The following is a 22766-nucleotide window of genomic DNA, read 5'->3' as shown; positions in this document are numbered from 1 at the left end:
AGTTCACCCTGACCACTTAGTCATGTATACTAGTCATCATCTCTCTCATCTGAGTTGGTATAAAAGAAAAAAATGATGGTGGTTATAGTTACATAACACCATTAATAAAGAGGCTGAGCTGCATTTGATTCTCATCTGTGTTACCATAAACAGATAAACTTACTCTAAATATAGCAGGAAATATGTTTATAGACACTAGACATACATTGTTTTTGTCGTTTGTGTTGTTTAGGTTGATGGTTTCTCTAAAGTTCTGGCAAGCAAGCAAAGCTTGGATTTTGTTGATTCAGATATTAAGGTGAATAATAGAATGAGAACAGCAAAGAACAGGCAAATCTAAAACAGACAAAACCATCAACAATCTTATAAAACATAAAGATGGGTCTGCAGACCCATCTTTATGTTTTATAAGATTGTTGTAGAATAAAGTATTAAACCAGAATCAAGTTACACTTCAAATGTAGGTCACTGTAGATGAAAGTTCTGGGGAAAAAAAACATACATTAAATTTATATACTGTACCTTTTTACATTCAAGGAATGTTTATTTCTAACCTCCTGCCAAATACTTTGCACACCCATACACCTTCCTATCCCAATGTACAGCTCGTGTTGGACAGCATCAATGGTTTCATTCAAAGGGACTCAATGTTTTTTGGTCTAAGGTCAAGTTGTTTCAGCAAGCGTTGGGAGTTGTCTTGTACGTGTGCCAGCAAAGAGTAAAGACAAAAATAGCATTGTGACACTGTGCTGCTATTGGATTGGAATCCAAATACTATGTGGTATATATTATGAAGCTACAAGTAGAAACCAATTTCAAGGAACAATTGAAACTTATAATTGAAGTTTCTCAAAATTATCAAAAAAAAAAGATACTTTCAATAAATAATGAGCTCAAATGATGATTTTTATCACTAATACCTTCGGAAAATTATCAAATTCTTGAATTATCATTACATTCAATACTATACACTGTAGTAAATTGTTTTATACATATCAATAACTCTCTGCTATTTGTGTTTTTGTATGTTTCTTGACTCAAGATTATGTATTTTGTACATTATTTCATGTCAAAGAAAATATCTACTATAGTATACTACATTACACTACACTACCCTATAACTATACTATACTACACTACACTACACCATACCACACACTACACTACACTACACTACACTACACTACACTACACTATACTATACTATACTACACTACACTACATTACACTACACTACACTACACCATACCATACCACACACTACACTACACTATACTATACTATACTACACTACACTACATTACACTACGCTACACCATACCACACACTACACTACACTACACTATACTATACTATACTACACTATACTACATTACACTACACTACACTACCCTATAACTATACTATACTATACTATACTATACTATACTATACTATACTATACTATACTATACTATACTACACTACACTACCCTATAACTATACTAAACTATACTATACTATACTATACTATACTATACTATACTATACTATACTATACTATACTATACTATACTATACTATACTATACTATACTATACTATACTATACTAAACTATACTATACTATACTATACTATACTATACTATACTACACTACCCTATAACTATACTAAACTATACTATACTATACTATACTATACTATACTATACTATACTATACTATACTATACTATACTATACTATACTATACTACACTACCCTATAACTATACTAAACTATACTATACTATACTATACTATACTATACTATACTATACTATACTATACTATACTACACTACATTACACTACACTACACCATACAACACACTACACACCACTATACTATGCTACATTACACTACACTACACTACACCATACAACACATTACACTACAATACACTACACTACACTATGCTACACTACATTACACTACACCACACCACGCCACACCACAATGCACTACACTACACACACATTGCACTTCACTACACTACACCACACCACACACTACAATACACTACACCACTAGAATACAATACAATACACCATACTACACTACATTACACCACAATACAATACACTACAATACATTGACATACACAACAATACAATATACTACACTAGAATACAATACAATACACTATACTACATCATAATACAATACACTACACTACAATACAATACACTACACTACACTACATTGCACTACATTGCACTACACTACACTACACTACACTATTATTTTTTATGTATATTGTAGTCAGGAGACTGGCACTAGATACACATGATGTGTACGGTATTGCCACAACTAGTGTCAGTTTACTTAATACTTCAAATACAGCTGAATGAGCACATTCCTGTTTGCATGTGGAGTGAGTCGTCATTTCCAAGTTGAGCGAGCGGAACGCCTGCACCATAGCCCCCCCCCCACCCTACACACACACACACACACACACACACCTTGAAAGCCAACAATTTTTTTATACAATATAACCGGCTTGTACATTCAAGGCCATTACTTCAACCATGGTCTCAGTAATACATCCATGCTTCAACCAAGGCAACGCTGATTCTGTAATGAGGTATAGGTAAACATGGTTGTGTACCCCAGAATCTATCCCCGAGATACAACAACTAGCAACTATTACTAGTATTAGTCTGGAGGCCAACTATACCAGTTCTAACTTTACAAAGTTAATCAAATACGGACGTTCGAACCAGACTAGTTCTAACTATGCAGTTCTAACTATAATTGTATTGGAACTATAGACTAAACAACCATTTACCTTCCTCGAGCAAAGCATGTTTGCATGTACGTTTGCTACTAAGTAAGTTGATAGTGGACAGATGGGTAGGGGACAAGCCCCTTATGTAATCCTTACCTGTACCAAATCCATGTTGAAGTCCTAAAGCAGTAGCTATTTCGCAGATCGTATATACCCTCTTAGAAAGTACTCGGTATAGGCCACAAAAAAGAAAAAAAATATTTTCTAGTCAGGAAATGTTGTCTAAAGTGGTGCAACTTTATCACCATTTTCTAAAAAGTGACTGCCTCAATTCAAACGAAATCTATTGCATGTGTTCTGTAGGGTATATTAACGGGCAATTTACATAATTAATGGTTTTTGGTATCTACTTATCATTGCAGTTACTGTTCTTTTTAATTAGTACTTTACAGCAAGTGTGTAAGTGGGGCAGATATCATGGGCTAGTTCATGATTAGTTTTGCAGTTGTCTTAACCTGTGCATGGCAATTAACGTAGGGAGAGTTACTTTTGTGTTTTCCCTTTCATCTGCAGACTGAATTGGCTGGACAAACATGAAAAAAAACACACAGGAAGGGGGTACTTAAGTGATGGGCGCTGACCAGAAACAATTTTTTTGGGCCTTTAAAACTCAACGTTCTATAAAGCTTCACAGTTACTGTACATGTTGCCGTCGGCCAGGAGATCACTAACAGCAATGGGCAAATAGCAATCAATGAGAAAAAATAACTTATTGCATATGTTCTTTTGTATTCCAACAATTGTCTGTAGGAACGACAGTTTCAAAACTTTGCCTTTACGGAAGGTATTCAGTTTAAATCTGGTAATGAATTTGAAGCGTGCATTCTTGATATATAGCCTAATTACCGAAAACCATTAATTACGTAAATTGCTCATTAATATTCATGGGTGTTTACCAAAACATAATCAGTTCTTGCCATTACCCTACGGAACATGTGTACAAAATTTCATTTGAATTGAGCCAGGCATTTTGGAGAAAATAATGACACAGACAGACAGACACACAGACACAGACACAGACACACATACACAGACATAGACACACACATACACATACACATACTTTCTCCCACTAATATATCTCTTCCTTACAGAAGAAAAAACAAGGCCATGGCCGATATCTGTGTGAGTAAAACTACTGAGTTGTTGATGTACCGTAGTCTTGTTACGTGCTACTGCTCTCCTCCAATCCATACAATACTAACATATTAATAACAACAATCTGCCAATGAAAACAATGCTAACATTCTTTCCAAACTGCATGAACACATTTAATTATGTGAGATGACCAATTTGCATGACAATAACAATTGTACTGTGTTCGACCAATATATAACATGATGGCTATCCATTCCTACAGATAGACACACCAACTCAGTTCTTACTAGGCCTATAATGCGTACGTGTGATCGACCCAAATCCTTAGGATGTATAGCACAGCTTAGTTCACAGCAAACCAAACCAAGAAATCTGACCCCTTCCTGTGCATTGTTCTAAACCCTTGCAATGACACTAATAACCAATCAGTTCAATGCATGGCTGTAAAGTCGTCGTCTTCGATGTGTATCGAACTATAGCTTACAATGTTTTTAGAAAGTCCTCATTCTTTGCAAGAATTGTTAAGTTTGTTTATTTTCTATCAACTTTCCTAGGATGAAATGGACCTGAACATGTCAGGAAATTTTGGGAAAAGAAAGTGCAGTAAGTTTGTGTGTGTGTGTGTGTGTGTGTGTGTGTGTGTGTGTGTGTGTGTGTGTGTGTGTGTGTGTGTGTGTGTGTGTGTGCGCGCGCACACACGTGCACACAGGGGGGTTGCTAAAACAGAAGACAAGTACACGGCGAGATCCAAGTCACCATATTTATTACATCCCGAAAGAGATTACAAAAATACAAACACATAAAGAATAGAAAATTACCATAACAGACATATATCTGTAAATTTAGAAATTCAATTAACTTCAGCCTAGTCATAAACTACAAAGTTTGTTCCCATTTCAGAGATAACTTCCTTCCTTCAGATTGACTTCATATTTTGAAAGATGTTTATAATAAATGTATATCATGTCAATATATAAAATATGTAATGTATTAGACTGGTACATTAGCCACAGCTTGTATGTACTCTGTGGGTGGACACAGTCACATATTTAGTAAAAGCATCAGTGACAATTGTATGAATGTTGTATATGTACTATTTGTTAACAAATCTACTAAGTGTATGTGATGTACAGTACGGCATATATAGAATATAAATTACAATGACAAAAGAAAAATAATAAACATAACACAGAAATCTTAAAGTGAAACAACATTCACCTGTGTTTGAAACTCAATACACTGCAAAAAGCTAAAAAAAAAAATGTGTCAAAATTTTACACATTTATCTTTTGCAATTTATCGAGTTACTAACAAAGACTTGGCATATGATGATCATCATCGCCGTCGTCATTGTCGTCATCGTCGTCATTATCGCCGCCGTCGTCATCGTTATCATCATCATCATCATCACAAATGGCCACTTTAAAATCTTGATCTCAAATTAACCTTGTTATCAATGCTTACAAATATTTAGATACCATGTTTTTATCAACTACATCATTTTCTATAAATATTGTCTTCCACATTTCCTTCTTGTACATTACTCTATATTCTAACTAATCATGGTATATAGTTCTCTAGAAAAGTAACCATCCAATAGTCATGTCACTGTAATCATAATTCTTTCCCTGTAACCATGGTGATTTCACTGTTATCTAACCATGTTCAAGATGAACAGTGGCAAGGCTGACTTTGACCTAGTTGCAGGTGATTTAAAGTTTTTGATCAAAACACAAACTTGAAAAGTAGGCCTGAAATTTTCAACTGTGTACTTCAGTCTTTGTCAACAGATTGATGTAGATCAGCAGTGTAGATGATGTCATTGGTGTACAGTATTCACACAAAGTTAATTTCACTATCTATGTATCACATTAAGCCATAAACTTATATACCTACAGCAATTCTGGGTATGTAAACAACTTTGGTGATACATCATAAGCTTGGTGATACCAACATCATCCGCTGTTCTTCTTTTGAAGAGGTTTTATTGGACAAATCCTTATTATGTACTATTTTAGGGATTGGATTATCTACAACTTTTACACCCTTCAATATTTATAATATTCAATATTTATAATAATCCAAGCACCACTTTTCAGGGAACTAACATTTGTTGACTACAATTTCTGATATTATGGTTTCTTTCTTTCTGTCTGTCTGTCTGTCTGTCTGTCTGTCTGTCTGTCTGTCTGTGGACACAATATCTCAAACTACTACATCAATTCTAATTTGATACACATACACATGATAATTGAAACATTAAATTTCCCATAACTTGGTAAATACAGAGCACATAAAGCATGTTGATATAACTTCTAATTTTAGTGACTTATTTGCTAATTAATGAGTGTATCCTTTAAATCTCAAATGCATTGATGATAACAAAGTGCATGTCATCTATAAAGTGTTTTATAGGCAGCTGTTAATTTTACAACTTGTCAATAACTTTTGATGATGAATGCTTCAAATTTGATTTAATTTAGTGAGCACTTCTTTGGTTCAGCCACTTTTACCGGGAAGGTGTCGCGGGGAGATGAAATTAGTGTACATACTGATGTTGACACATTAGTTAGCTGATGTATCTTGTATTTGTAACAATCATTAGCATACAGTTAATGGTGATTTGCAATTAGACAAAATCTTAAGAAAGCAAGTTTTATGTTTCATATAATTTGGTACACACAACTATACAACAATAATAGCAAAGTGCTATGAAATGCAATTTCTACAAAATCTGGTAGATTTATTTTTAAAAAAATGGATTCTAACTATGCAGGCATTTGTGATAATGAAAATCCAAAAAATGAACATTCCTACCTGAACTCTATTATTAGCTTATAAATATTTATACAAGTCTTCATTATTACAGACATTTTTATTTTTATTCTCAAATTAAAACATAACATACTTTGAATATTTAAAAATGAAGGTCAAAGGTCACTTACTGTCAGGATTTCTTCTGATAACAAGGAGATACTTCACTTAAGAGGTCACTTACTGTCAGGATTTCTCCTGATAACAAGGAGATACTTCACTTAAGAGGTCTCTTACTGTCAGGATTTCTTCTGATAACAAGGAGATACTTCACTTAAGAGGTCACTTACTGTCAGACCTTGTTATTGTTACAATACATGGTCACAAACATTGCAAAACTAACATTTGTTGACTACAATTTCTGATACTTTCTACATTTTGTTGAAATCAACCTAATTTTATTGAAGATGTCAATTTGACAACATTTGACAATATTTGGGTTATTTTGACTAATTAGTCAGCTGACGTACCACTAATATCATATTGGTGTGCACTTTGAAATGAGGTGTCTACCTATTAAGCTTCCACAGTTGGGAAACAAAAAATAACTTTGCCTGTTGGAATTTTACAAACTGCAAAATAATACTTTGCCAACCATCACCTGACACTAGAGTGAGGAAATTGATACCATGTAGTATTTGTAGTTCAGCAAGGACCGTACTCATTACGTCATACAGCGTGTAATACTATGTAGTATAAGGTGGCTTTGACCTTTGAACAAAGTATTAGCTATAGTGAAATATCTTACCTGAATATTATTTTACAAAAAAATGTTACTCTTAAATTCTATTTATTACTATATTTTCAACTTTCAGTATGATTATGAATTGAATGTTTCAAGTATGATTAATGACTGTTTGTGATTACATATTTATTTAAAATGTGTTGTAAGGCAGTTACTTTAGATGAGTTTCTCTAGTAATAGTCTAGTCCTATACCTGTTAACATTTTCTATGATCACTATCCTCTCCATATATAGTCAAAGAATCACATTTTACTGAAAATCTAGCTGAACTGCATGCTGGGGAAAGGCTGAACAGTAAATGTCAGTAGTATTGATATCAATCACACATTGACAAGCAGTTGTAATTGGATACTTTATTCCAACAATTGCTCATTAATCTTGCATTAGTATAGCTGTGTTGGATTAAATCACATAGGGATGTGATAACGTCATCACTTTATTAGCAACTCTCCAATACCATTACACCATTGCTGTCGGGAATGTTGTGTTGACGTAACCCATTCAACTATATGATGGAGATGATTGAAGTGATCATAATACATCTACAAAACTATACTACTCTCGTAAGATCACCATTTAACCTGAATATATCTACTACTGCAGTCTTCTATGCATTGAATATATCTACTACTGCAGTCATCTATGCATTGAATATATCTACTACTGCAGTCATCCATGCATTGAATATATCTACTACTGCAGTCATCCATGCATTGAATATATCTACTACTGCAGTCATCCATGCATTGAATATATCTACTACTGCAGTCATCCATGCATTGAATATATCTACTACTGCAGTCATCCATGCATTGAATATATCTACTACTGCAGTCATCCATGCATTGAATATATCTACTACTGCAGTCATCCATGCATTGAATATATCTACTACTGCAGTCATCTATGCATTGAATATATCTACTACTGCAGTCATCTATGCATTGAAAACATCAAATATAAAAGCTATAGTCTCTCCATTTTATTTTAGTCATTAACATACTACCCTCTGACATTAATGTCTTTATTACGTCTCCAGAGTTACTGACAATTATGTCAATTTTAAAAACCTTGACTGATCACTCTAATTGACTCTTCTATAGTGGTTTACTTATTGCAATATTTAGGTTGATGTTTGTGTACTTCTATAGTGGTTTACTTATTGCAATATTTAGGTTGATGTTCGTGCACTTCTATAGTGGTTTACTTATTGCAATATTTAGGTTGATGTTCGTGCACTTCTATAGTGGTTTACTTATTGCAATATTTAGGTTGATGTTCGTGTACTTCTATAGTGGTTTACTTATTGCAATATTTAGGTTGATGTTCGTGCACTTCTATAGTGGTTTACTTATTGCAATATTTAGGTTGATGTTCGTGCACTTCTATAGTGGTTTACTTATTGCAATATTTAGGTTGATGTTCGTGTACTTCTATAGTGGTTTACTTATTGCAATATTTAGGTTGATGTTCGTGCACTTCTATAGTGGTTACTTATTGCAATATTTAGGTTGATGTTCGTGTACTTCTATAGTGGTTTACTTATTGCAATATTTAGGTTGATGTTCGTGTACTTCTATAGTGGTTTACTTATTGCAATATTTAGGTTGATGTTCGTGCACTTCTATAGTGGTTTACTTATTGCAATATTTAGGTTGATGTTCGTGCACTTCTATAGTGGTGTACTTATTGCAATATTTAGGTTGATGTTCGTGCACTTCTATAGTGGTTTACTTATTGCAATATTTAGGTTGATGTTCGTGTACTTCTATAGTGGTTTACTTATTGCAATATTTAGGTTGATGTTCGTGCACTTCTATAGTGGTTTACTTATTGCAATATTTAGGTTGATGTTCGTGTACTTCTATAGTGGTTTACTTATTGCAATATTTAGGTTGATGTTCGTACACTTCTATAGTGGTTTACTTATTGCAATATTTAGGTTGATGTTCGTGTACTTCTATAGTGGTTTACTTATTGCAATATTTAGGTTGATGTTCGTGCACTTCTATAGTGGTGTACTTATTGCAATATTTAGGTTGATGTTCGTATGATATTCTTCCTCAATATTTGACTTTGTTCAGTCAAGGAAACGAGTGATCTAAGGGGTCTTGTTGACTTTGTTCAGTCAAGGAAACGAGATCTAAGGGGTCTAGTTGACTTTGTACAAACAAGGAAACAAGTGATCTAAGGGGTCTAGTTGACTTTGTTCAGACAAGGAAACAAGTGATCTAAGGGGTCTTGTTGACTTTGTACAAACAAGGAAACAAGTGATCTAAGGGGTCTTGTTGACTTTGTTCAGACAAGGAAACGAGTGATCTAAGGGGTCTTATTGACTAAAAATTGTTCAAGTCACTATATAACCTGGGATGCATAGACCAACTGCAGTAGTAGTTTCTTTTACATAGAGGCTTCATATGTTACATTTCCAGGTTCAGCATGTTTGTCAACTTGATTCTTAGCGATTACGTCAGCAGCATTTTGACCTTGTTCTTGGACTGCCTTTATATTCAAAGAGACTTGATAAAGAGCCTCACGTGCAAGGTAATTCTCACGTTTGATTTGATCTTGTACTTTCTGTGGGACGTCAGGTACAAGATAGTCAATCAGCCATTTCAAGAAAAACACAACATGCTGTAGAGAATAAAACAGAAATAAATAGATTATCCCTAGTATTGAAATCATCATAATCACGTACATTACTCAATATGATCAAAATCTGATGTAGCGGACATGGCTAATTATTCATTGCTTGAATATTGTTCTTTGTATTGTATGTTCACCTTTAAGTCTGGATCTCCACTCCTTGCTCAAAATGCAATATATGTGCTCATTTGACTGTTGCTATGGGTGTGGTCATGTTGCTAGGCACATTTACATTTTTTTTTTTAATGTTTATTCACTTGTCTATTAATCTCTGTTATCTCTGCAAAAAAATGTGATCATTTAGTTGTTGCTATGAGCATGGTCTTGTTGATGGAATAAATTACATCACTTACCTCAAAAGCAATAACAAAAGCCAACTTGGCAGCCAGTACATGCCAATATTGTAAGGTTGGCGAGTAGGGATAAGGATCCCATGGTGACTGGCGATAATCCTTATATCTAAAATTGCAAAATGAGAAACAACAGGTTATTGTAGCCTTTGTCAGATATTTGATAAGAAAGAGTACAATATCCTGTCAGTACAAATACTAAATATAGTACAATGTCCTGTTAGTACAAATACTAAATATAATACAATATCCTGTCAGTACAAATACTAAATATAGTACAATATCCTGTCAGTACAAATACTAAATATAGTACAATATCCTGTCATTACAAATACTAAATATAGTACAATATCCTGTCAGTACAAATACTAAATATAGTACAATATCCTGTCATTACAAATACTAAATATAGTACAATATCCTGTCAGTACAAATACTAAATATAGTACAATATCCTGTCAGTACAAATACTAAATATAGTACAATGTCCTGTCAGTACAAATACTAAACATAGTACAATATCCTGTCAGTACAAATGCTAAACATAGTACAATATCCTGTCAGTACGAATGCTAAATATAGTACAATATCCTGTCAGTACAAATACTAAACATAGTACAATATCCTGTCAGTACAAATACTAAACATAGTACAATATCCTGTCAGTATAAATACTAAATATAGTACAATATCCTGTCAGTACAAATACTAAATATAGTACAATATCCTGTCAGTATAAATACTAAATACAGTACAATATCCTGTCAGTATAAATACTAAATATAGTACAATATCCTGTCAGTACAAATACTAAATATAGTACAATATCCAGTCAGTACAAATACTAAATATAGTACAATATCCTGTCAGTACAAATACTAAACATAGTACAATATCCTGTCAGTACAAATACTAAACATAGTACAATATCCTGTCAGTATAAATACTAAATATAGTACAATGTCCTGTCAGTACAAATACTAAACATAGTACAATATCCTGTCAGTACAAATACTAAATATAGTACAATGTCCTGTCATTACAAATACTAAATATAGTACAATGTCCTGTCAGTACAAATACTAAACATAGTACAATATCCTGTCAGTATAAATACTAAATATAGTACAATATCCTGTCAGTACAAATACTAAATATAGTACAATGTCCAGTCAGTACAAATACTAAATATAGTACAATATCCTGTCAGTACAAATACTAAATATAGTACAATATCCTGTCAGTACAAATACTAAATATAGTACAATATCCTGTCAGTACAAATACTAAATATAGTACAATATCCTGTCAGTACAAATACTAAATATAGTACAATGTCCTGTCAGTACAAATACTAAATATAGTACAATATCCTGTTAGTACAAATACTAAACATAGTACAATGTCCTGTCAGTACAAATACTAAACATAGTACAATGTCCTGTCATTACAAATGCTAAACATAGTACAATATCCTGTCAGTACAAATACTAAATATAGTACAATATCCTGTTAGTACAAATACTAAACATAGTACAATGTCCTGTCAGTACAAATACTAAACATAGTACAATATCCTGTCAGTACAAATGCTAAACATAGTACAATATCCTGTCAGTACAAATGCTAAACATAGTACAATATCCTGTTAGTACAAATACTAAATATAGTACAATATCCTGTTAGTACAAATACTAAACATAGTACAATGTCCTGTCAGTACAAATACTAAACATAGTACAATATCCTGTCAGTACAAATGCTAAACATAGTACAATATCCTGTCAGTACAAATACTAAATATAGTACAATATCCTGTCAGTACAAATACTAAATACAGTACAATATCCTGTCAGTACAAATACTAAATATAGTACAATGTCCTGTCATTACAAATACTAAATATAGTACAATATCCTGTCAGTACAAATACTAAATATAGTACAATATCCTGTTAGTACAAATACTAAATATAGTACAATATCCTGTCAGTACAAATACTAAACATAGTACAATATCCTGTCAGTACAAATACTAAATATAGTACAATGTCCTGTCATTACAAATACTAAATATAGTACAATGTCCTGTCATTACAAATACTAAACATAGTACAATATCCTGTCAGTACAAATACTAAATATAGTACAATATCCTGTCAGTACAAATACTAAATATAGTACAATATCCTGTCAGTACAAATACTAAACATAGTACAATATCCTGTCAGTACAAATACTAAATATAGTACAATATCCTGTCAGTACAAATACTAAATATAGTACAATATCCTGTTAGTACAAATACTACATATAGTACAATGTCCTGTTACTACAATTACTAAATATAGTACAATATCCTGTCAGTACAAATACTAAATATAGTACAATATCCTGTCAGTGCATATACTAAATATAGTACAATATCCTGTTAGTACAAATACTAAATATAGTACAATATCCTGTCAGTACAAATACTAAATATAGTACAATGTCCTGTCATTACAAATACTAAATATAGTACAATATCCTGTCATTACAAATACTAAATATAGTACAATATCCTGTCAGTACAAATACTAAATATAGTACAATGTCCTGTCAGTACAAATACTAAATATAGTACAATATCCTGTCAGTACAAATACTAAATATAGTACAATATCCTGTCAGTACAAATACTAAATATAGTACAATGTCCTGTCATTACAAATACTAAATATAGTACAATATCCTGTCAGTACAAATACTAAATATAGTACAATATCCTGTCAGTACAAATACTAAATATAGTACAATATCCTGTCAGTACAAATACTAAATATAGTACAATGTCCTGTCATTACAAATACTAAATATAGTACAATATCCTGTCAGTACAAATACTAAATATAGTACAATATCCTGTCAGTACAAATACTAAATATAGTACAATATCCTGTCAGTACAAATACTAAATATAGTACAATATCCTGTCAGTACAAATACTAAATATAGTACAATATCCTGTCAGTATAAATACTAAATATAGTACAATATCCTGTCAGTACAAATACTAAACATAGTACAATATCCTGTCAGTACAAATACTAAATATAGTACAATATCCTGTCAGTACAAATACTAAACATAGTACAATATCCTGTCAGTACAAATACTAAATATAGTACAATATCCTGTCAGTACAAATACTAAATATAGTACAATATCCTGTCATTACAAATACTAAATATAGTACAATATCCTGTCAGTACAAATACTAAATATAGTACAATATCCTGTCAGTACAAATACTAAATATAGTACAATATCGTGTGTGTACAAATACTAAACATAGTACAATATCCTATCAGTACAAATACTAAACATAGTACAATATCCTGTCAGTACAAATACTAAATATAGTACAATATCCTGTCAGTGCATATACTAAATATAGTACAATATCCTGTTAGTACAAATACTAAATATAGTACAATATCCTGTCAGTACAAATACTAAATATAGTACAATGTCCTGTCAGTACAAATACTAAATATAGTACAATATCCTGTCAGTACAAATACTAAATATAGTACAATATCCTGTCATTACAAATACTAAATATAGTACAATGTCCAGTCAGTACAAATACTAAATATAGTACAATATCCTGTCAGTACAAATACTAAATATAGTACAATGTCCTGTCATTACAAATACTAAACATAGTACAATATCCAGTCAGTATAAATACTAAATATAGTACAATATCCTGTCAGTACAAATACTAAACATAGTACAATATCCTGTCATTACAAATACTAAATATAGTACAATATCCTGTCATTACAAATACTAAATATAGTACAATATCCTGTTAGTACAAATACTAAATATAGTACAATATCCAGTCAGTATAAATACTAAATATAGTACAATATCCTGTCATTACAAATACTAAACATAGTACAATATCCAGTCAGTATAAATACTAAACATAGTACAATATCCTGTCAGTACAAATACTAAATATAGTACAATATCCAGTCAGTATAAATACTAAACATAGTACAATATCCTGTCATTACAAATACTAAACATAGTACAATATCCAGTCAGTACAAATACTAAACATAGTACAATATCCTGTCAGTACAAATACTAAACATAGTACAATATCCTGTCAGTACAAATACTAAATATAGTACAATATCCAGTCAGTATAAATACTAAATATAGTACAATATCCAGTCAGTACAAATACTAAACATAGTACAATATCCTGTCATTACAAATACTAAACATAGTACAATATCCAGTCAGTATAAATACTAAACATAGTACAATATCCTGTCAGTACAAATACTAAACATAGTACAATATCCTGTCAGTACAAATACTAAATATAGTACAATGTCCTGTCAGTACAAATACTAAATATAGTACAATGTCCTGTCAGTACAAATACTAAACATAGTACAATATCCTGTCATTACAAATACTAAACATAGTACAATATCCTGTCAGTACAAATACTAAATATAGTACAATATCCTGTCAGTACAAATACTAAACATAGTACAATATCCTGTCAGTACAAATACTAAATATAGTACAATATCCTGTCAGTACAAATACTAAACATAGTACAATATCCTGTCAGTACAAATGCTAAACATAGTACAATATCCTGTCAGTACAAATACTAAATATAGTACAATATCCAGTCAGTACAAATACTAAATATAGTACAATATCCTGTCAGTACAAATGCTAAACATAGTACAATATCCTGTCAGTACAAATACTAAATATAGTACAATATCCAGTCAGTACAAATACTAAATATAGTACAATATCCAGTCAGTACAAATGCTAAACATAGTACAATATCCTGTCAGTACAAATACTAAATACAGTACAATATCCTGTCAGTATAAATACTAAATATAGTACAATATCCTGTCAGTATAAATACTAAATACAGTACAATATCCTGTCAGTATAAATACTAAATATAGTACAATATCCTGTCAGTACAAATACTAAATATAGTACAATATCCTGTCAGTACAAATACTAAATATAGTACAATGTCCTGTCATTACAAATACTAAATATAGTACAATATCCTGTCAGTACAAATACTAAATATAGTACAATGTCCTGTTAGTACAAATACTAAATATAGTACAATATCCTGTCAGTATAAATACTAAATATAGTACAATATCCTGTTAGTACAAATACTAAATATAGTACAATATCCTGTCAGTACAAATACTAAATATAGTACAATGTCCTGTCAGTACAAATACTAAATATAGTACAATGTCCTGTCATTACAAATACTAAATATAGTACAATATCCTGTCAGTACAAATACTAAATATAGTACAATATCCTGTCAGTACAAATACTAAATATAGTACAATATCCTGTCAGTACAAATACTAAATATAGTACAATGTCCTGTCAGTACAAATACTAAATATAGTACAATATCCTGTCAGTACAAATACTAAATATAGTACAATATCCTGTCAGTACAAATACTAAACATAGTACAATATCCTGTCATTACAAATACTAAACATAGTACAATATCCAGTCAGTATAAATACTAAATATAGTACAATATCCTGTCAGTACAAATACTAACAAGTCATATTCCCCGCTATGATTGGGTTTTAAGGAACTGGCAGTTTATGTTGTCATTTTCTTGATATCACTACTCTGATCACACAACAATACTTGTGAACCTAAATCAAACAGACTTAGATATGTTGTGTCTGCTCATTGGACATGGAACATGCCTACTCATGTTGTGTCTCCTCGTTGGACATGGGACATGCCTACTCTTCAAGATGACATGATGGTATAAACCATTCAACAATAAAGGATGGGTCGGGTATGGGGGGGGGGGGGAGAGACCAGTTCAAGAATGTCTGAGTTATGGCTTTGGACATGAAAACTGCACCAACAAAATCGCTGCCAGGCAGCCATATCGAATTGTATCATGACGAAAATGGATATGCACATGTATGTCATAGAACACTGTCCTAATGCCAACTTTGAATGAGATCTGTTCAAGCATGTCTGAGTTGTGGCTTTGGACATGGAAAATTCACAAACAAAATGGCTGCTAGGTGGCCATATTGGATCGTATCATGAAACAAATTGACATGCATATGTATGCCATTGTATGTTGCCCCTGTACCAAGTTTGAAAAAATCAGTCCAGGCATCTCCAAGAAACGGCTCTGGACGGACGGACGGACGGACGCACAGACGGACGGACGGACGGACGGACGGAACCCAATACATAAGTCCCGTCCCGGACTTCGTCCGGCGGGGACTAAATATAGTACAATGTCCTGTCAGTACAAATACTAAATATAGTACAATGTCCTGTCAGTACAAATACTAAGAATCAAGAGAAAATTCATGGGTCACATGTTTGATTTGAAGCATCCTGATTGGTTTATTCGATGCCGTGTCCTACCCCTCTGTATTACTAGTTAAGCAAGGAATGCGTTTGAGCTCAACCACAGCAATCAGCACAGCGCATCAGCTGTCGCGAGCGCACTATAGCGTCGATTTTGCATCATGATCATGTTCCATTAATGTTGGTAACAGATAAAGCATTACAGACTAAATCCATCCGTATACTTTCTTTTTCTTTATTCTTTTTTGGAGGTTTCCATATTTATATAAACTTTTTGTGCGATTATTTAAAAATGTTTCATTTTTTTAAAAGACCAAAAAGTGTACAAGTACATGTACATACATATAATATTTCCAATCATTCCATTTTTGGCCTTATATCCAAAATAACAAATATGTGTAGACGTGTATTAAAATATAGTATAAATAAAGAAGTAAGTATGTAAATATGACTAATTGCTAACTTGGGCCTTTATTACCTGTATCACATCATTATCATTTTCGGGTTTCACCAGAATTGTTGCCTCGTGCCCCTGATTGGACTTGCTTTCTCACTCCATTATCAACCAACAAATATTTAATCTTTTATCACACCTGAAGTCAAACTGACATAAAAGTGACCTGCATATGTCAACACTGCCTTCTACTGTCAAACTGACAAAACTGACCTGCAAATGTCAACAATGCCTTCTCCTGTCTGTGGATAAGTCTTATCATTGGGAGCTGTTCCATCTGCAAACTGGGTTGTATTAAAGAATGACAGAGAATTGTTGACGTAGCCTTCCAGACCACCAGTCTGACTGTACTCATAGATGTACACCAATCTAGGAATGAATTCTGAAGTGATTGCAATTACAAATGCCTATAACAGAGAGAATGATATAAGTGGATTATTAGCAACTCTTTGCACAAGACACAGCTCCAGAATTTATTTGTCACCATTATTTTGCCGCATCAGTGCAATAATCGTTAGTGACATATAATTTATAGATCCATTTACAATCTTATTGCACTGATACAATGATTTATTTATATCACCCATACTTTATTCATATCACCCATACTTTATTTCTGTATCACCCATACTTTATTTATATCACCCATACTTTATTCATATCACCCATACTTTATTCATATCACCCATACTTTATTTATATCACCCATACTTTATTACTTTATTTCTGTATCACCCATACTTTATTTATATCACCCATACTTTATTCATATCACCCATACTTTATTTATATCACCCATACTTTATTTATATCACCCATACTTTATTTCTATATCAACCATACTTTATTCATATCACCCATACTTTATTTATATCACCCATACTTTATTTCTGTATCACCCATACATTATTTATATCACCCATACTTTATTTCTGTATCACCCATACTTTATTTATATCAACCATACTTTATTTCTATATCAACCATACTTTATTTATATCACCCATACTTTATTCATATCACCCATACTTTATTTATATCACCCATACTTTATTTATATCACCCATACTTTATTTCTATATCACCCATACTTTATTTATATCACCCATACTTTTTTTATATCACCCATACTTTATTCATATCATCCATACTTTATTTATATCACCCATACTTTATTTATATCACCCATACTTTATTCATATCACCCATACATTATTTATATCACCCATACTTTATTTATATCACCCATACTTTATTCATATCACCCATACTTTATTTATATCACCCATACTTTATTCATATCACCCATACTTTATTTATATCACCCATACTTTATTCATATCACCCATACTTTATTTATATCACCCATACTTTATTTATATCACCCATACTTTATTACTTTATTTCTGTATCACCCATACTTTATTTATATCACCCATACTTTATTTATATCACCCATACTTTTTTATATCACCCATACTTTATTCATATCATCCATACTTTATTTATATCACCCATACTTTATTTATATCACCCATACTTTATTTATATCACCCATACTTTATTTCTGTATCACCCATACTTTATTTATATCACCCATACTTTATTTATATCACCCATACTTTATTTATATCACCCATACTTTATTTATATCACCCATACTTTATTTATATCACCCATACTTTATTTATATCACCCATACTTTATTTCTGTATCACCCATACTTTATTTATATCACCCATACTTTATTTATATCACCCATACTTTATTTATATCACCCATACTTTATTTATATCACCCATACTTTATTTATATCACCCATACTTTATTCATATCACCCATACTTTATTCATATCACCCATACTTTATTTATATCACCCATACTTTATTACTTTATTTCTGTATCACCCATACTTTATTTATATCACCCATACTTTATTCATATCACCCATACTTTATTTATATCACCCATACTTTATTTATATCACCCATACTTTATTTCTATATCAACCATACTTTATTCATATCACCCATACTTTATTTATATCACCCATACTTTATTTCTGTATCACCCATACATTATTTATATCACCCATACTTTATTTCTGTATCACCCATACTTTATTTATATCAACCATACTTTATTTCTATATCAACCATACTTTATTTATATCACCCATACTTTATTCATATCACCCATACTTTATTTATATCACCCATACTTTATTTATATCACCCATACTTTATTTCTATATCACCCATACTTTTTTTATATCACCCATACTTTATTCATATCATCCATACTTTATTTATATCACCCATACTTTATTTATATCACCCATACTTTATTTATATCACCCATACTTTATTTATATCACCCATACTTTATTCATATCACCCATACATTATTTATATCACCCATACTTTATTTATATCACCCATACTTTATTCATATCACCCATACTTTATTTATATCACCCATACTTTATTCATATCACCCATACTTTATTTATATCACCCATACTTTATTCATATCACCCATACTTTATTTATATCACCCATACTTTATTTATATCACCCATACTTTATTTCTATATCACCCATACTTTATTTATATCACCCATACTTTTTTATATCACCCATACTTTATTCATATCATCCATACTTTATTTATATCACCCATACTTTATTCATATCACCCATACTTTATTTATATCACCCATACTTTATTTATATCACCCATACTTTATTCATATCACCCATACTTTATTTATATCACCCATACTTTATTTATATCACCCATACTTTATTTCTATATCACCCATACTTTATTTATATCACCCATACTTTATTTATATCACCCATACTTTATTTCTGTATCACCCATACTTTATTTATATCACCCATACTTTATTTATATCACCCATACTTTATTTATATCACCCATACTTTATTTATATCACCCATACTTTATTTATATCACCCATACTTTATTTCTGTATCACCCATACTTTATTTATATCACCCATACTTTATTTATATCACCCATACTTTATTTATATCACCCATACTTTATTTATAACACCCATACTTTATTTATATCACCCATACTTTATTTATATCACCCATACTTTATTTCTGTATCATCCATACTTTATTTATATCACCCATACTTTATTTATATCACCCATACTTTATTTCTGTATCATCCATACTTTATTTATATCACCCATACTTTATTTATATCACCCATACTTTATTTATATCACCCATACTTTATTTATATCACCTATACTTTATTTCTATATCACCCATACTTTATTTCTGTGTGACAAATGGACAAAATTGATTTTTAAAAAACAACAACATAACTTTTGTTAAATGTAAATCCAAGATGTACAAGGCAGAGTCAAAATACGAAAACTAACTTTTACTCTGACTCCATAGTTAATTATGTCAATTTTGTCATGAATGCAGAAGTGAAACAAACCATGAAACATTCCAACCAAATTTTAGACCAATCTGCCCAGTAGGTTTGAAGTATAAGTTGTTGGTTTGTTTTTTTTACATGTTTTTTGACCCAAAACACACATTTCAGATGTGATCATTTTCATTTAAACAATTTCCCATCTATACACACCATAAGTAATGAACCAACCAAATACCAAGGCAATCGGTCGAGTGGTTTTTGACTTTAAAGTCATTTACATTATACATACATACATACATACATACATACATACATACATACATACATACATACATACATACACACACACACACACATACATACATACATACATGCATACATACACACACACATACATACATACATACATACATACATACATACACACATACATACATACATACACACACATACATACATACATACATACACACATACATACATACACACATGCATACATACATACATACATACATACATACATACATACATACACACACATGCATGCATGCATACACATGCATACACACATGCATACATGCATACATGCATACACACATGCATACACACATGCATACACACATACATACATACATACACACATACATACATACATACATACATACACACATGCATACACACATGCATACACACATGCATACACGCATACACACACGCATACACACACGCATACATACAAGCATAAATACATACATACATACATACATACATACATACATACATACAAAGGTTACAGCCCGCTTCTGAGTGACAAATAAGGGTGTAGCTTGCATTTGTCACTCAGAAGAGGGCTGTAAGCTGTTTGTACCATCTAGTAAGAAGGCTTATAACATATTAAGGGGCAAACGTAAACTGCGTTTTTTTTCAGCAAGTTTTTACTTCTAAACACTAATTACACTAATCCGAAAGTACATAATGTAAATAACACCTTCCATAACACTGGCACACGATAACCTAAAATTCCATCTACATAGAGTTGAGGCCATGGAGAAATGAACTTTATATATTTCTCAGTTGGCGTGGCCAAAAATGAGTCCCAACTACTTAATGATAACCTTAAATGCATCTACAACCGTAACTCTTAGAGATGTTTGTAATGATCATGACACATATAAAGGAAAGTAGACTACGACAACCCTTTGTTCTCAAATACAGGTCACGAATTTAAAGTCTAGAGGCTAAACGTTGGAACTATTGAAAAAAGAATTTGGAATTTGGAAGACAACTTCAGAAGACGGTAACTTAGCCTCTAGACTAATGTAAACTGGTCTCTGCTAGTTTTATCTTGGGCTAAGTTTTGTTTAGGGTCTATGGTTGCAGCCACTTGTGTACGTGGTATACCATCCAAGTGTGCTACGTTGCCCAATTCAACAGAAAAACAAACGGCTTACACTATTGTTCTTTCAGTCCAAACCTTGGTTAGGGCATGGAAATATAACCCATGGGTAGGGGTATTACATGTATATATATAACCTATGACAGAGTTGTGTCTTAGTTTTTATTATCACTGGGAAGGACCTCCATTTCAATTTCCGTGACCTCATACTTCCCTCTGTAATAGCGGCAATTACTCATTTCCACAATGGACATACTCCGACGACAAATTTGACAACTCTTCCACGTTAGGTATGTGACCATCTTGTCTTGTATTTTGCTGACATTTCTGGAGTTTGATGAATCCTGCCGAACCCTAATATTATATCGACTTGTATTTTTAAGTGTGTTCCTGGAACCTCGGTTGTCTGTTGTGGAACGCGGCAATTCCATCATGGATCCATGCTTCCATTTTGTCTCAATGTCAGACACCTGACTAAGTTTCAAAATGTAAATCATGAGATTTTCTAATGTGTAAAAGTTAAGAATATCACCCACGACTCATTAATCATATTATCACATTTTTCTCTGCTTTTAGCATATTGCCCTCAACACTTTAA

The 22766-nt window shown here is 32.0% G+C and overlaps 1 protein-coding gene across 4 annotated transcripts in view; it reads right to left on the bottom strand.

Annotated features, from left to right (window-relative positions):
• Positions 1 to 4657: 4657 nt before the first annotated feature.
• The window catches only part of LOC144452638 (anoctamin-4-like), a 169739-nt gene continuing 151630 nt past the window's right edge, over positions 4658 to 22766 (bottom strand). For all 4 annotated transcript variants that reach the window (XM_078143766.1, XM_078143767.1, XM_078143768.1 and 1 more), the window contains 3 exons: positions 17556 to 17749; positions 10464 to 10569; positions 4658 to 10098 (listed from right to left, as the gene is read on the bottom strand). In XM_078143766.1, coding sequence (XP_077999892.1) covers positions 9865 to 10098; positions 10464 to 10569; positions 17556 to 17749 — 534 coding nt within the window. In that variant the 3' untranslated portion in view covers positions 4658 to 9864. The remainder of the gene's footprint in view (positions 10099 to 10463; positions 10570 to 17555; positions 17750 to 22766) is intronic.

The sequence above is a fragment of the Glandiceps talaboti genome, chromosome 23 (assembly GCF_964340395.1).
Source record: "Glandiceps talaboti chromosome 23, keGlaTala1.1, whole genome shotgun sequence".
Taxonomy (NCBI): Eukaryota; Metazoa; Hemichordata; class Enteropneusta; family Spengelidae; genus Glandiceps; species Glandiceps talaboti.
This window is presented reverse-complemented; position numbering and strand designations above follow the sequence as displayed.